Raw genomic sequence first — 18,129 nt, 5'->3', positions numbered from 1 at the left:
AATCCCTTGCCATTTAGATAATAAGCTTCTCTTTTATTCTTCCTGCCAAAATGGGCAATTTCACATTTTCCTACATTGTACTCCATTTCTCAGATCTTTGCCCACTCACTTAACCTATCTTTATCTTTTTGTAGCCTCCTTATGTCCTCTTCACAGCCTACTTCCTTACCGATATTTGTGTCATCAGCAAATTTGGCAACCATCCCATTCTCTCTTATTGGAGACGGTCATTGCCTGACACTTGTGTGGTGTGAATGTTACTTGCCACTTGTCAGCCCTAGCCTGGATATTGTCCAGGTCTTGCTCCATTTGGACATGGACTGCTTCAATATCCTGGAGAGTCATAAATGGTGCTGAACATTGTGCAATTATCAATGGACATCTCCACTTCTGACCTTATGATGGAAGGAAGGTCATTGATGAAGCAGCTGAAGATGGTTGGGCCTAGGACACTACGCTGAGAAACTCCTGTAGTGATGTCCTGGAGCTGAGATGACTGATTTCCAACAACCACAACCATCTTCCTTTGTACTAGATATGACTCCAATCAGTGGAGAGTTTTCTCCATGATTTCCATTGATTCCAGTTTTGCTGGGGCTCCTAGATGTCAAGGGCAGTCACTCTCACCTCACCTCAGGAGTTCAGCTCTTTCGCCCATGTTTGAACCAAGGCTGTAATGAGGTCAGACGCTGAGTGGCCCTGGCAGAGCCCAAACTGGGCATCAGTGAGCAGGTTATTGCTAAGCAAGTGCTGTTTAATAACATTGTTGATGACCCCTTCCATTATTTTACCGATGATCAAGAGTAGACTTATTGGGCGGTAATTGGCCGGGATGGATTTGTCCTGCTTTATGTATATAGGACATACCTGGGCAATTTTCCACATAGCCGGGTAGATGCCAGCGTTGTAGCTGTACTGGAACAGCTTGGCTAGAGGCACAGCGAGTTCTGGAGCACAAGTCTTCAGTATTATTGCAGGAATATTGTCAGGGCCCCATAGCCTTTGCAGTATCCAGTGTCTTCAGCCATTTCTTGACATCACGTGGAGGGAATCAAATTGGCTGAAGACTGGCATCTGTGGTGCTGGGGACCTCCGGAGCAGGTCAAAAATTGATGTCCAATTTTATAATGGCTCATTGAAATGATTTGTTATGTTTATTGTATCATTTCATCATAGAATTATACAAGACAGAAGGATATCTTGTCTGAAAGAACCTATCCAATTAGTCCCAAACCAGCTGCTCTTTCCCAATAGCCCTGCAAAGCTCTTCTTCTCCCCAATTGAGAGACAGAGAGTAATGTATCCAAGTTTGCTGTAGGTACAACGCTAGGTGGGATTGCAAGCTGTAAGGAGGACATAAAGAGGCCGCAAAGAGATGGAGACAGGTTATATGTGTGGGAAACAAGATGGGAGTGTGAGTTTATTCAGTTCAATATTTCAATTCAATACACTTTATTGTCCTTACAGAAATTTGCTGCAGTTATGCTTATAAACAGCAAAAATAAATATATAATTACGCAACAATATGTGTAGCTACAGTGCAGCACCAACATCAGAACCAAAGAGAATAAAAATAGATAAAGATGGAAAATAAGAGTCTTAGGTACATCCAATAACTATGTCTAAGTTGTTCTAACTCTGTCCTCCAAACCGTCTTCTGTACCAGGCATCAATGGTATACTGAAGGGAATGGAGATGAAGTAAATAAAGAGTTTAAGGAAGCTGTCTGATCTCAGGTAGTCACAGTCCATCGGCAGACACTTGGCCATATTTAATATCCTGCTATCTCTCAGCTACCAAAAAGCTCCAGGCCAAGTAGGCCGCCACTTTTGCTGGTCCAACCTGCTCCCATACAGAAGGATTCCAGCCCAACCCCCAGCTAAACAGCAAGGCTCCAATGCAGTGACTCTCATCTCCCAGGCCGCTCACTCTCAGATCTGGTGCTAACTGTAGAACCGACCTGGGGAAAAGTCTTCAGTATTATTGCCAGATGGCTGAGACTTTTTGCACCCGAATTGCAGTTGAGGCGGCCAAGCCAAACTGGGCCACTCCAGCATGACTGACTACTGTATCTGGGTGCCATCTCCTCGTCTCTACACAGCCTTCTTTCAAACCACTGCCAACTTGTTGATTTGAGGTAAGGATTCACTTTGGTCGTAAGAACAGAAAAGCAGAATATTTTTTAAAAGGTATGAAACTTTTAAATGTTGACATTCGAAGGGACTTGGATGTATTCATATAGAGAACACAAAAAATTAGCATGCAGATACAAGCGATTAGAAAAGCAAATGGCATGTTGGCCTTTATTGCAAGTTGATTGGAGCTTAAGAATAAAGGAATCCTGCTACAATTGTACGGGGCTTAGGTGAGACCACACCTGGAATACTGTGTGCAGTTTTGGTCTCCATATTTAAGAAAGGAGGAGGTCTTGTAGCGCAGTGGATAGAGTCCCTGCCTCTGAGTCAGAAGTTCTGTGTTCAACTCCCACTCCAGGGGCAGAATCTTCTGGCTGATGTGTGGGTGGCAGAGTTCGCACGTCAACGCTTAAAATGTCGCGTGAGCATCCCGATGTCAGCGCGCAGCATCGCGATATTTCGGTCGGCGGGCGCGCTCAGCAGTAGGACGCGCACCCGCCATTAATTAAAGGCCTCGTTAAGGCCCTTCGCTTGCCAATCGGCGATGATTTTGAGGGGCCCGTGCGAACTTCGGCTCGGCGCACGGGCCCAACGGGCAGGCGGGTAGGTGATTTTTCTTTTTAAAAACCTCATCCAGTGGCGGGATGAGGTTTGATCGCGGGTTTAAAAACGTTTAATAACGTTTTTGCTTATTTCATTAACATGTCCCATCTTGTGTGACATTTTCACATGAGGGGGACATGTTAATGAATTTTTTATTGTTCTGTTTTTTATATTTGCCAGCCTTTCAGTGATCTCCCTGAAGCAGCACTTAGCCTCAGGGAGATGTGTACCCGCCGATGAGCCAGTGGGGCCCACCCACCCACCAAGGGCAAAATTCTGCCCCAGGACTTGATGGGCAAGGAACGTTTATTCATAACGCAGCCAACCTAGTTGATTAGCAACTCATAAATCCTTCCAACACATGTCAATATCAGGCAGTAGGAGTGGGAGAGATTCATATCTTAGGAAGAAAGTCAGAGCCTCTACCATCACTATCCACAGCTCCAGGCTACAACATGCATGGAAAAGAGTATTTTCCCACAGCAACTCAGAGTCCACTGGGGCCGGTTGGCTCAGTTGGCTGGATGGCTGGTGTGGATCAGGTTGGTGCCAACAGCATGGTGTTCGATTTCCACTCCAGCTGGAGAGGATTTGGGGCCTGCCTCCTTGCCCTACCCTGGTGGAGGTCATGGCACAGTGGATCAGACCTGCTTTCAGGCAGAGAATTGAAAAGATTCCAGGCAGGATATACCTGTATTGGAGGCGGTACAGTGAAGGTTCACTAGATTGGACCCTGGGATGAGAGGGTTTTCCCATGATGAGATGCTGGGTAAATTAGGCTCTATATTCTCTGGAGCTTAGAAGAATGAGAGATGATCTCATTGCAACATTCAAGATTATGAAGAGAATTTACAGAGTAGACACAGAGGCTTGTTTCTTCTGACTAAGGAATCTAGAACACTGAGCACAGTCTCGGAATAAGGGGCCGATCATTTAGAACAGACGTGAGGGGAAATTTCTTCATCCAAAGAGTTGTGAATGTTTGGAATTCTCTATTCCAGAAGATTTAGGATGTGCCATCAAAAAATACATTTAAGGCTATGATAGACAGATGTTTGGTCTCTCAGAGAATCAGTGGATATGGGGAGCGGGTGGGAAAATGCAGTTAATGTCCAAGATCAGCCATGATCGTATTGAATGGTGGCACAGGCTGGATGGGCCACACGGTCTACTCCTGGTCCTATCTCTTGTGTAAGATATTTTGCAAGAAGCAAGACTTATATTGTTCCCTATCTAGTGCAATGCAATGGATTCTGGCAATGTATGAAGTCTGGATGATATAGGAAACTGCAGGTTATACAAGTAATGTACTGTGCTGAGCTACTGATCTGCCTATGCATATCGCATGTTTGTGCATTAGGGTAAAAAGCTGATAGTCTACACTGTATGTTCATCTTAAGACCTTTACCAGAATAATAACGTTGCAACAGACGGCAGTGTTTTGTGGCTTCCGGCATGGTGTCAGCATGCTTTCCCACACTGACTGATTTCCTGTTCATTGTCTTACACGTACATCTGTCACTGAGTACTACATTAAAACAATGAACTCTGACAATGAATCACTGAAGACTGAGGATAAAAGATGAAGTCCTCTAAGTGTTTGGGGATAAAATTCTGCAAAATACTATTTTTAGGACTCAGCCTAACATTTGTGTAAAATCTCTGCATGTTTCTGTAACAAAGTTGTCAACTTAATGTATTTTAGATGGGTTAATGACAGGTTTCAAATACTGCATGTAGTAGCGCAAGAGATAATGCAGCAGAGTTTCAATTCCTAATGGTTCGCAACTGGAAAATAGAATGGAAATTTTTTTTTGCTTATTCACGGGATGTGGGTGTCACTGGCTGGGTCAGCATTTATTGCCCATCCCTAATTGCCCTTGAGAACTGAGTGGCTCGCTAGGCCCATTTCAGAGTCAACTACATTGCTGTGGGCCTGGAGTCATGTGTAGGCCAGACCAGGTAAGGATGGCAGGTTTCCTTCCCTAAAGGGCAATAGTGAATCAGATGGGTTTTTACAGCAATGATCATCATTAGACTTTTAATTCCAGATTTTCTTTTATTGAATTCAAATTTCAGCATCTGATGTGGTGGGATTCGAACCCAGGTCCCCAAAGCATTGCCCTGGGTCTCTGGATTACTCTCCAGTGGCAATACCACTACACCACTGCCTCCCCTGACTTAGCATGGCTATGGGTTAAAAATAATAATTCAAAATTATTCAGCTATCATTTCCTTAGTTTAGTTGATATGTTGATGCTAAATTGAAAATGACAGCTGCAAACACTGGGAAAAAAAAATCACCTTTGGGATTTTCCAATTTCCCACAGTCTTACTATTAATGGAAAATGCCATGACAGTGTTTAACTGAGTTTTATAACATTCAACACTTTGTCTTTTTGATAGATGTCATTATGGAAAAACAAATGTGATGGCCATGTAAACTGCCTTAAACTCACTGGGTGGAATCTTAGCGAGGCAACAGCTAGAGAACCAGCAAGAGCACCACATCGCATCTTTTAGAGAAGACCCACTGCATCTTGTGCCAGTCAGGCACTTGGCAGGCCAGCGGCGAGCTGCCCCCCCTGGGATCAAGGACCCATGGGGGTGGAAATCCTGCTCGCCAAGATCTGCCAGCCAATCAGAAGTCTTTTACTCAGCAGTGCCACCAGTGTGGTGGTGGTTGTGTCAGTACTATACCCACCGAAGGCCCTCAGACCAAGGAGGGACCCAGACACCGATGGGTGATGGCAGGAAGGGGGTTGCGTGAGGGGTAGGGGAAAGGGGGTCGGCAGCAAGGACAGGGGGATGGCTTTCAGCAGACCCCCCCTTCCCAATGCTTGATCAGACACTAAGTGCCTTTGAATGAGAGAGACCCCTCCCCACCAAACCTCCAGAGGCCCACAAGCAAACATGCCAGGGTTTGCTCGTCATGCTCTCTGCATGGTGAGCTCCCCCACCCACTGCTAGGTCAATACCAGCAGCGGTGGTGGAATGAGGCCCCTAAGTGGGCATTAATTGGCAGCAGGTCAGAAAGGCCATCCACAGGACTTCAAGCCCCTGACTTAATCTTAAGGCAGGGAGTGGCAGGGTCATCACCTGTCACCCTCCCACCCAATAAAATGACCCCTGCCACCAAACTCATCATGGGGGAGGGCACAAGATTCCATCTACTGACTTCCAATGAGTCATTTTCTTGTGAAAAATACCCTGCTTGTTTGTCCAAAGTTCTGCTTTGTTCAACACCTTGCAATCTCTGGCACACTGCCTCTTGTAATAAAATCACTGGTTCAATGTTCTGACAGTCACAATGCTCCAGATATCACCATTATTTTTGAAATTGTAAATTGAGAAGTTATCCCGACAGTAGCTGATGGTATAGGCTAGCGTCTTGCTTGGTTTTTAAAGCATTTCTTAGGTCCCCTTATGTCTCGTGATTGCTGATCAAGGATCTGCTCCCTGATCAGCCACCAGGAGGTGCACAAGAGATACTCAGACAAATCTGCCTGAACATTTGGGTTGCTTTTACCTAAAAAAAAAGCTGATGCAAAGCAGGTGCAACTGACTGAAATGAGATGGAGGAGTGTCACATTGGTTCTTTATTTTAGGCCCAATTAATGGCACTTGTTGTTATTTATGTGTAAATGGTAGAGCAAATTCAGGCGAGGGCAGTAAATTAAGAAAATAGGAACATAATATATAGGAGCAGGAGTAGACGATTCGGCCCCTCAAGTTGACTCCTCTGTTCAACGTGTTCTGGCTGATCTCCAGCTTCAACTCCATTTTCCCTCCACTCCCTGTATCCTTTGATTCCCTGAGACACCAAAAACCTGTCTCTGTTTTAAATATATTTAACAATGGAACGTCCACAACCCTCTCGCATAGCAAATTCCAAAGATTCACAACCCTTTGAGCAAAGTAATTTCTCCACATCTCAGTCCTAAATAGCCAACCCCTTACCCTGAGACTGTACCTGTGTTCTACAGACCCCAACCAGGGGAAACAATCTCTCAATATCTACCCTATTAAGCCCCTTCAGAATCTTGTAGGTTTCAATGAGATCACCTCTCATTCTTCTAAACTCCAGAGAATATAGACCCAATTTACTCAGCCTCTCATCATAGGACAACCCTCTCATCCCAGGGACCAATATAGTGAACCATGTCCAATGGAGGTAGACTCTTCCTTAAATATGGTCAACATACGAACAAACAGATAAGGAGCAAGGATAGGCTACTTGGCTTCTCAAGCCTGCTCTGCCATTCAATAAGATCATGGCTGATCTGATTGTGACCTCCTGCCTATCCCAGAAACCTTTTCACCCCCTTATTAATCAAGAATCTATCTAGCTCTGCCTTAAACATATTATAAGACTCTGCTTCCACTGTCTTTTGAGGAAGAGAATTCCAAAGACACTTAACCCTCAGAAAAAAATTTCTCCTCATCTGTCTTAAATAAGTGACCCCTTATTTTTAAATAGTTCTAGATTCCCCCACAAGAGGAAACATCCTCTCCACATCCACCCTGTCAAGACCCCTCAGGATCTTAAAGGTTTCAATAAAGTTGCCTCTTACTCTTCTAAATTCCAGTGGATACAAATCTAGCTTGTTCAACCTTTCCTCATAAGACAACCCACCCATTCCAGGTATTAGTTTAGTAAACCTTCTCTAAGCTGCTTCCAACACATTTATATACTTCCTTAAACAAGGAGACCAATACTGTACACAGTACCCCAAATGTGGTCTCACTAGTGCCCTGTATACTGAGGCATAACCTCCCTACTTTTGTATCCAATCCCCCAGAAATAAACAATAACATTCTATTAACTTTCCTAATTACTTACTGTACCTGCATACTAGCTTTTTGTGATTCATGCACTAGGACAGCCAGATCCCTCTGAATCTCAGAACTCTGCAATATTTAAATAATGCTTTTTTCATTCTTCCTGCCAAAATGGACTATTTCACATTTGCCCACATTTTACTCCATCTGCCAGATCTTTTTCCATTCACTTAACCTATGTCCCTTTATAGCCTCCTTATGTCCCCTTCAAAACATATTTTCCTACCTGCTTTGTGTCATCAGCTAATTTAACAACCATACCTTTGGTCCCTTCACCCAAATCATTTATATAAATTGTAAAACGTTGAGGACCCAGCACTGATCCCTGTGGCACACCACTTGTTACATCCTGCAGCCAGAAAAAGACTCATTTATGCCTACTGTTTCCTGTTAGCTAGCCAATCTTCCATCCTGCCAATGTCACCCCCTACACCATGAATTTTTATTTTCCACAGTAACATTTGATGTGACACCTTATCAAATGCTGTCACCAAAATCCTGTATAATTGTAGCAAGGCTTCTTTATTCTTGTGCTCTAACCCCTTGTAATAAAGGCCAACATGTCACTTGTCTTGCCAATTGCTTGCTGTACCTGTATGCTAACTTTCTGCATTTTTTGGAGGGGAATACCCGAGTCTCTCTGAACATAAATATTTACAAGTTTCACACGCTTTAAAATGACCAAAGTAAATAACCTACACATCCCCACACTATATTCCATCTGGCACATTGTTGCCCACTTACTTAGCCTGTTTATATCTCTTTGCAACCTCCTTTGTGTACCCCTTTCTTCTTACTTTCCCAGTTAGTTTGTATCATCAGCAAACTTAGACATATTACTCTCTATCTCTTCATCTAGGTCATTAATGTAAATTCGAAGTAGCTGAAGCCCTGGCACTGATTTCTTGAGGCTCCACTTCACTGCCTGCCAACTTGAAAATGCCCCATTTATACCCACTCTTTGCCTCCTGTTCATTAACCAATCCTCTATCAATGCTAAGACATTACTAACTCCATGAGTCCTTATCTTGCTTATTAACCTGTTTGGTGGCACCTTATTGAAAGCCTTTTCAAAATTAAGGTACACCACATCTAGTGGTTCCCCTTTCCCTACTAGTTACATCCTCAAAAAAACTCCTAATGAATTTGTCATACAGGATTCCTCTTTTGTAAAATCATGTTGGCTTGTTCTAATCATACTATATATATCTAAGTGCATTGTTAAGTCTTTGTGAATAATAGATTCCAACACTTTCCCACTGGCTGATGTCTGGCTAACTGGCTTGTAGCTCCCTGTTTTCTCTCTTTCTCCTTTCTTAAATAGTGGTGTTATATTTGCTAACTTCTAATTTGAAGGGACCATTTGTGAATCTAAGGAGTTTTGGAAAAAATAGCCAGAGCAACCACTATTTCTGCAGCTATCTCTTTTAGAATCCTAGGATGTAGGCTTTCAGGTCCCAGGGAATTGTCAGGTAAGGAGCAGCTGAATGGTTAAATGTGAATATCTAGAAGTTATCCTGGTTGCCTCTCTCCTTCATTAACTTTGTGAAAACAGCCTCTCGTCCTTAGCATCCGCATTCATTTTATTTCAGAATGTGCTGTATTTTCCCATTAAACTCACCACAGAAAGTTAAGTCTTCTCATTACAGACACAAAAATCTTTAAATGATGTGATTAATTGTAAATAACTGCTAATCAAGAGAAATGAAAACACCATATTGTAATGATGACCTTCTGCAGTTTCTGTAGAGTGGCAGGAGTTTTAATCTGCAGCTATAAAAACTCCATTTAACATGAGAACGCTCAATGCAAACTCTGGCTGCCAAAATGACTGACATCCCCCAACACTGACAACCTTCACCACGATGGCCACAAAATATACCAAAGGAGCATCAGAAAATCACCCAAAGTTTTTCAGATAATGTCATCACTCTTCCTGAGTAAGAGTTCCAAATTATTATTTGTTTTCTCCATTTCTATAGGTTTACGATGAGGAGGATAGTAACAGATTTCAGGAGGCCATCGACAGGCTGGTAAAATGAGCAGACATGTGGCACATGAAAGTTAATGCAGGGTAGTGTGAAGTGATATTAAAAATGCATGAAGAATGAGGAGAGGCAGTTTAATCTAAATGATATGGTTTTAATGGGGGTGCAGGAACAGGGAGATTTGGGGCAGTACACAAATCTTTGTAGGTGGTAGAACAAGTTGAGCAGGCTTTTCAAAAAGGATATAGGGTTTGTGGCTTTATTAGAAAGGGCACAGAATACAAAAGCAAGGAAGGTAATACTAAATGGTGCTTAAATCTGGGCACCATACTTTAGGAAGGATGTCAAGGCCTTAGAGGGTACAGAGGAGATTTACTAGAATGGTACCAGGAATGAGATACTTCAGTTACATCGAGGGATTGCTCTCCTGAGAGCAGAGAAGGCCAAGGGGAAATTTGATAGAGGTGTTCAAAAGCATGGAAGCTTTTTTCTGATGGAGTAAATAAGAGAATTGTTTCCAGTGTTGGAACCAGAAGATACGGAATGAAGGGTGATTGGGAAAAGAACACAAAGCAACTTGAGGAAACATTGTTTAATGCAGCGAGTTGCTTTGATCTGGAACGCACTGCCTGAAAGTGCAGTGGAAGCAGATTCAATTGTAACTTTCAAAAGGGAATTGGATAACATGAAAGGAAAACATTTATTGGGCTATGGGGAAAGGGCAGGGAAGTGGAACTAATTAAATAGCTGTCCCAAAGAGCTGGCAAAGGCATGATGGGCAGAATGATCTCCTGTGCTGCATCATTCTATAATTCTATGATTATTTTCCTCCCTCGGAAAACACCAGGAGGCTTCTACCTAAATGAACTCACTCCTCTTATTTCCCCCTGGATCATTGCTCAGTACAGTTACTAACACAATCCCTCAGCCTCATTTTCCTGACCTCCTATGTTTCAAGCCTACTATATACAGCATGTGGCCATTCTAAGGCTTTAACCATGGCTCTGATGGTTATCAGTTGATTAGACCTTCTGTGTGTTTCCAAACAACTTAAGCATTTTGTCCTTCAAATACTTTTATAATTTGCACAAAATTAGGTAGATATTCCATTTTCAGCACCGTCTTCCTCAATTTAAATGAAGTGTCACAACTGCAAAGACACAAATTAAATGAGAAGTGTCCATGAGGTGATGTCTTACCCTCTCTTGCTGTGTATTCATTGTCTTCAATAAGACGCGCAAGGCCGAAGTCAGCGATCTTGCAGCAGAGATCATCAGAAACCAGGATATTTGCTGCACGCAGATCTCGATGGATATAGTTTTTCCTCTCGATAAAGGCCATTCCCTCGGCAATCTGTGGAAGAATGTTGTAATTCAGATGGGCACCTGATTGCTACTGTGGCACATTAAAATGACAATGCTGATTTTGTTCCTCAGTAGAAATTTAATCCTCAAGTAAAATGCGTCTAAAAGGTGGGCAGTTTTCAAATTGGCTGCAGAGGTTATGAACTTTGATGAAAGGTAAAGTAATTTTTAGGCTGGACACATTTTTTTGTTGACCATGTGTTTAAATATATCAAGATGCTTGCTCTGAGTCTTCATTTTAAGTAGCCTCTCCCTTGTTTATTCTGCGCTTGCGATGTCATGCATGCAATTTCAGCCACCTACGCTCAACCTTTGACCCCATTTTCTCCAGCTTCTGATTCCTCCTCCCATCTATATCCAACTGAACAATGGCCAACACTGACATTTCCCCCAAAACCCATCAAGAGCCAAACTAGTGCAATATTCCTCTTATTATGGATGAGATTAGGGGAGATGGTGGTGTAGTGGTAATGACACTGGTCTAGTAATCGAGAAGCCCAGGCTAATGCTCTGGGGACATGGGTTCAAATCCTACCACAACAGCTTGTGGAATTTAAATTCAATTAATGAAAGCTAAGTAATGGTGACCATGAAACTATCGGCAACTGTTGTTAAAAACCCATCTGGTTCACCAATGCCCTTTAGGGATGGAAATTTGCTATCCTTATCTGCTCTGGCCTACAGGTGACTCCAAAACCATGGTACTGTGCACTGTGGTTGACTCTTAATTGCCCTCTGAATGGCTGAGCAAGCCATTCAGTTCAAGGCTGATTTGGGATGGGCAACAAATGCTGGCCTGGCCAGCAATGCCCATATCCAATGAAAGAATAAATTTAAAAAATGTATTCAGAGCCTATTACAATCTCTGAAGATTATTGCTGGGATTTTCCAATACTGTGGGATTGAAAATTCCTGCTTGAAGTCAAATGGACCTTTGGCTGGTCCAGAAAATCCTGGCTTATGTCTTAACTATCCTCAAAAAATCTAAACAAATACCACTATTCCTGCAAATGTTTAAATTGTGTTAATAACACAACCATCAGGACTGATTTACTCTAATGTGTAAAGAGTTCATGCAGTGACCCATTTTATTGCTGTGGTTTGATGCCATCTAACATACTTGTTCATTCAGAATATATTTCATATTCTACTTATACAACATACCAGCAGAATCTAGTGGTTGATAATTGGTAATGCAGAACTTCTTCAAATGCTCTGCGACCTACTGTAATGCATTTTTCTGTTTGGCATACTGGAATTGATATTTTAAGAAAAATATTCTCAGGCTGTGGGTGTCACTAGCATTTTATTGCCCATTCCTAATTGTACTGAATCCGAGTGACTTGCTAGATCACTTCAGTGAGGAACAAAGAAATGGCTGACCAACTAAATACATACTTTGGTTCTGCCTTCACAAAGGAGGACACTAATAACATGCCAGAATTGTTGGGAAACACAGGGTTTAGTGAGAGGGAGGAACTGAAAGAAATCAGTATTAGTAGGGAAATGGTGTTGGAGAAATTGATGGGATTCAAGGCTGATAAATCTCCAGGGCCTGATAATCTACATCCCAGAGTACTTAAGGAAGTAGCCCGAGAAATAGTGGATGCATTGGTGGTCATCTTCCGAGATTCTATAGACTCTGGAACAGTTCCTACAGATTGGAGGGTAGCTAATGTAACCCTATTATTTAAAAAAGGAGGCAGAGAGAAAACAGGGAATTATAGACCAGTCAGCCTGATGTCGGTAGTGGGGAAAATTCTCGAGTCCATTATAAAAGATTTATAGCTGAGCACGTGGAAAACAGTGGCAGAATTGGACAGAGTCAGCATGGATTTATGAAAGGGAAATCATGCTTGACAAATCTACTGGAATTTTTCAAGGATGTAACTAGTAGAATTGATGAGGAGGAGCCAGTGGATGTGGTTTATTTGGACTTTCAGAAGGCTTTAGACAAAGTTCCACATAAGAGATTGGGGTGTAAAATTAAAGCACATGGGATTGGGGGTAGTGTATTGAGATGGATAGAAAATTGGTTGGCAGACAGGAAACAAAGAGTAGGAATAAACAGGTCTTTTTCCAAATGGCAGGCAGTGACTAGTGGGGTACTGCAGGGATCGGTGCTGGGACCCCAGTTATTCACAATATATATTAATTATTTAGATGAGGAAATTAAATGTAATATCTCCAAATTTGCAGATGACACAAAGCTGGGTGGGAGGGTGAGCTGTGAGGAGGATGCAGAGATGCTTCAGTGTGATTTGGACAGGCTGAGTGAGTGGGCAAATGCATGGCAGATGCAGTATAATGTGGATAAATGTGAGGTTATCCATTTTGGTAGCAAAAACAGGATTATTATCTGAATGGCTATAAATTGAGAGAGGGAAAGTGCAATGAGACCTGGGTGTTCTTGTACACCAATCGCTGAAGGTAAGCATGCAGGTGCAGCAGGTGGTAAAGAAGGCAAATGGTATGTTGGCCTTCATAGCCAGAGGATTCGAGTACAGGAACAGGATGTCTTGCTGTAATTGTACAGGGCCTTGGTGAGACCACACCTGGAATATTGTGTGCAGTTTTGGTTTCCTTATCTGAGGAAGGATGTAGTTGCTATAGAGGAAGTGCAGCGAAGGTTTACCAGACTGATTCCTGGGATGGCGGGACTGACATATGAGGAGAGATTGAGTCAATTAGGATTATATTAGCTGGAGTTCAGAAGAATGAGGGGGGATCTCATAGAAACCTATAAAATTCTAACAGGACTAGACAGGGTAGATGCAGGAAGGATGTTCCCGATGGTGGGGGAGTGCAGAACCAGGGGTCACAGTCTGAGGATATGGGGTAGACCATTTAGGACTGAGATGAGGAGAAATTTCTTCACCCAGAGAGTGGTGAGCCTGTGGAATTCGTTACCACAGAAAGTAATTGAGACCAAAACATTGTATGCTTTCAAGAAGGAGTTAGATATAGCTCTTGAGGCGAAAGGGATCAAAGGATATGGGGAGAAAGTGGGAACAGGCTATTGAGTTGGATGATCAGCCATGATCATAATGAATGGCGGAGCAGGCTTGAAGGACCGAATGGCCTACTCCTGCTTCTAGTTTCTATGTTGTCAGTATGACATGAGTCATATATGGGCTGGACAAGGTAAGCATGGCAGGTTTCTTTCCCTAAAAAAGACATCAATTATCAGTTATGCTTTTACGACAATCCAACAGCTTTACTGGTATTGGCTCTCTTTCCAGATTTTTTTAGACTGAATTCAAAATTACAAACCATGATGGGATGTTCTGACAGGGTCCATGTTCTCTAGATTATCAGAGCAGGTCTCTGGGTTCACATGGTAATAAAAGGTACCTGAATCTGTATCTGTAGTGCTGTAACCTGCTAGGCTACAGACCAGGTGCTGGAAGGTGGGATTAAAATGAACGGCCAGTTTCTTTTTACTCTTTTTGGACGGCACAGACATGTTGGGCTCTTTCTACATCGTAACTTTTCTATGGTCTGTAGTACAGTCAAGTACCACAACAACAATACTGCCACAGCCTTAACTGAGCACCAACTACTTAGAAAATAAACTTGTAGTCGAGGACTGCTTTATTGTGCTGTAAAATATTTGGAGGAGTTAAAATGCAGTTTGGATCTTACGAAGGATTGTTTATCATGCTGACAGGTGTCAATGTCATCTTGAGTTTTTAACAAAGCTAAAGTTTGTGTGTCTGCAGGAAATCTGACAAACCCACAGAGGTATTTCATGCTCCAACAGCATTTTCTGTGCTATCAGCTGGATCTAAATCTTGTTAAACATACAACTTTATTTAAGCATTGAAAATTCCAGGAACACACATCGTTACTTGATAAATTCTATGATAAATATACTTGTATATGTAAGGGAATTGCTTTATGTGCATATATGATCTTGGAAAGATTTTAACCTTTTAGTTCAATACAAGCTTTTACTGCTAAATACAGAGATTATGAGCTGAATAACTTTGATTTAGGTCATCATGTCTAATAGATCAATGTTACACACAAGCCTTTGACCAATCTTATTCTCCAACGCCCTTTCAGCTATTCTTTTGATCACAGATAACATCATCCTGATCACAACCTTGTTTTGTGCCCCTTTATACATTCCTATATGGGAATATTGATAAAACTGCTTTTTACAATGAGTACATGGTTTCAGGATTCTCTACCCTCAGCAAAACATCCTCCAAAGATTAAATAAATACAAGTGAGAAGTTTATTCATCAAAAGTTAGCTCATCATTATTTCATTTTAAATTCATTTTCACTTATCTCATATTCTTGATTCAGTTCAAAATAAACTATTTTGTAGCTTTACCGTTGCTTACTTCCCTCATCATTCAAAGATATTCTGAACAGTGCAACAGTAAAACATGTTTTAGTCAGTAATTCATGGCAGTAACAGAACATAATCATCCACTGTCAAGTTTGTTCTTTGCTTACATGAATGTGAAGTTTCTATACTGAATTTGGGGGTATGAAGCCAGCTAAATGTGAATGAATTGCCAACAGTCTTGGCTCCTGTCTCAAGACACTGATCAGAAGACATTGATCAGACATTTGTACACTAAAGTGGTTAGCTTAAAACTCTGCCCCCTTCTTTAAATGTTCCTAGGATTAGTGTCCCTATTAGAAATTAGTGTTCACTTGTCAGCAACGTAAATTATAATGCTCTATTTCAATGATTTCATATTTATCCATTGTCATACCCATCAGTCTTGAGCTATTCAAGCACCAGCAGCAGTATGTGCCTTTTTACCTACTGTCCTTTTCCTGTGCCACAGTACAAATCGAGGTGTGAGTGCACCATAACCTCAGCTGTAGCCCACACCTCTTGAATGTAAGATAAAGAGCTTTGACATCAAACATCTCGAACTCAGTTTTGAGCTCAGTCTTATGGTCTCAGATTTTTGCACTCATTTTATGCACGTGTTCTTTTGCTCATACTCTGGTAGCTCTTCGAATTCTCACATACCACAAAGATTGGATGACTTTAACATACTGTGTGCTTCTTTGCAATGTTTCTAAAAAAAATTGTGCATTATTGCGGGTGCGGTAAGTGTTGGTAAGTTTACTTAGCTTTAGTTAACAGTTAAATGTGTAACGGGATGTGGTTAAACTTCTTCGTGGTGCGCAACATGCAATTGTTTAGGTTTTCATTGGTAACATATTGTTCATTCCCAATCATTGTTAAACACAGTGACTCCTACTAGTAACAGTCAATTTAGTGTTGTGGAATCAAACCTTAGACATGCCTCGTGTTTTGTAACTTACAGCACCTGAAGTCCACTCTGCAGGAAAAAATATTGAAATATAGATGAAGTACAAACATCTCCTCTAGGTCGTTCAAAACAATTGTAAACATACATACACAGAGATAAAAGGAAAACTGAATGCTGGAAACCTGGATCCAATACTAAGTAACGTTGGAAATACAGCAGCTCAGTCAGTCAGAACCTGGAAGTGAAGAATAGGTGAATGCTTGAGCTTGGGATACCCAGCAGAACTGTTTTGGCTGTACCAGTTCTTTCCTTCTTCGGATACTGACAGAGCTGCTGTGTAGTTTCAACATTTCCCTTTTTTAATTCCATGTGTAGACACACCAAGGGTTAGCAACTCACCTGTGCTGCCATGTCAATGAGCTTAATTATGTTGAGTTTTGACCCTACAGATGTCTTCAGAAAATCCACTAAACTACCTGAAAAAGAAAATAATAGAAAGATAAATACTGTATCACAACTACCTGCAAAACATTTTGGATTTATTGAACAGTAGACTGGATGCTGTTTGAAACTGTTCCAATATTTTAATACTATTTGGTAAGGTAGAGTCTTAGAGATTCATATCCTGTCAGGAAGACATGATGCCTAACAGTCATTGACACAAGCAAAAGGAGTCCATCTTCACCATATTCGAGTGGGGACTGAGAGACCACTAGTTAAATATTTAAACTTACAGATGCTAGTAGACAGTTGTTTAGCGCTTGAGAAAATAATCCTGGTCAAACATTAATGAAATGTACATGATCCTAAATAGCTATTCCGCCCCAAAAGAAAAACCAGTTTCTTCACAGTTGAGCCCCATTTGCTCAACATTTCCATTAAAATAGCAGAGAAATTTGGTGCACGCATTAAAGAATCATTTGGTAATTGTCAACAGTAGTTTCCAGCCTTCAATGAACATCAGCAGAATTAATTTATAGAGCAAAGCACTGGCCTTTGATTGGCAGACTTCTTACTCAGCCCTGCATTAAATCTCATCATCCAGATCTTTTTTTGAAGGATCACATGCAGGGGCCAGATGAAATTTCATTCTTACGTCTTTCATCGCAGTATCACAAACAAGTTCAATTACTGCCATTTGGCTTTGCTGCCAGCATTAGTGTAAAGCATAGTTTTTCATTGTTATTCAAATGGAAATGGTAGGGTTCCCTTCTCATTCGCTATGGTATTGCTGAGAATATCACAAGGTATCTGCATAGCTCTATTGAATTAACCAATAACTATACTGTTTATGCAGCCTTATGGCACCATGCTGATACTCCAGTCATACAGTGCATGTTGACTATCTGCTTTTGTCCAACAACACTAAAACAGTGTTTCAAGAAACAGTGCATCCATCCTTCCTGTTAGCATCAATTTTCACCAATATAACCATATTTTCTTTTGCATATTGCACAAAGTTCTTCACATCTTATTCAGTTTCTGGGTGGACCCCATCTTTATGCATTCAAAATGCATTTAGGAGCTCTATTTTTTTTACTACTTATTCTGTTTTGTAACAGATGCTCTTGGTACAGGTTAGGCTACTTTTGGAGTTGGACACGTAATTTATCCACACACAAAAAAAAGATTTTGTATGTGAAAATAGAGTTAAAAATTACTCAGGACAGAGGAAAGAGGTTTCACTGAGTTTGAATGATTAATGTAGGTCGTCCATACATAGGGAGATTGCAGAGCTTAGTACATTTGATTAACATTAGGGATGGCAATATCAAGGTCGTTCCTTGATCTGGTGGGCTTGGAAAGGAGTAGAGTGAGTCGATGAGTTTACAGTCATTTGGGGAGAGCATGATTTGGGCAATGAGTAGCTCTTCAGTACTGATGTGGGCAAAGAGAAAATGATAGTCCCTAAAGTGTTTTTTTGGGTTTCCTGCCCCAGCCCCCAACCC

General features: G+C 41.5%; 1 protein-coding gene across 1 annotated transcript in view; it reads right to left on the bottom strand.

Annotated features, from left to right (window-relative positions):
* lck (LCK proto-oncogene, Src family tyrosine kinase) overlaps nt 1-18,129 on the bottom strand; it is a 122,964-nt gene that overhangs the window by 10,388 nt on the left and 94,447 nt on the right. Inside the window, exons 10-11 of the mRNA XM_078567498.1 lie at nt 16,580-16,656; nt 10,768-10,921 (exon numbers count right to left, since the gene is read on the bottom strand). Coding sequence (XP_078423624.1) covers nt 10,768-10,921; nt 16,580-16,656 — 231 coding nt within the window. The remainder of the gene's footprint in view (nt 1-10,767; nt 10,922-16,579; nt 16,657-18,129) is intronic.

This window comes from Cetorhinus maximus, chromosome 21 (genome assembly GCF_964194155.1).
Source record: "Cetorhinus maximus chromosome 21, sCetMax3.hap1.1, whole genome shotgun sequence".
Lineage (NCBI taxonomy): Eukaryota > Metazoa > Chordata > Chondrichthyes > Lamniformes > Cetorhinidae > Cetorhinus > Cetorhinus maximus.
This window is presented reverse-complemented; position numbering and strand designations above follow the sequence as displayed.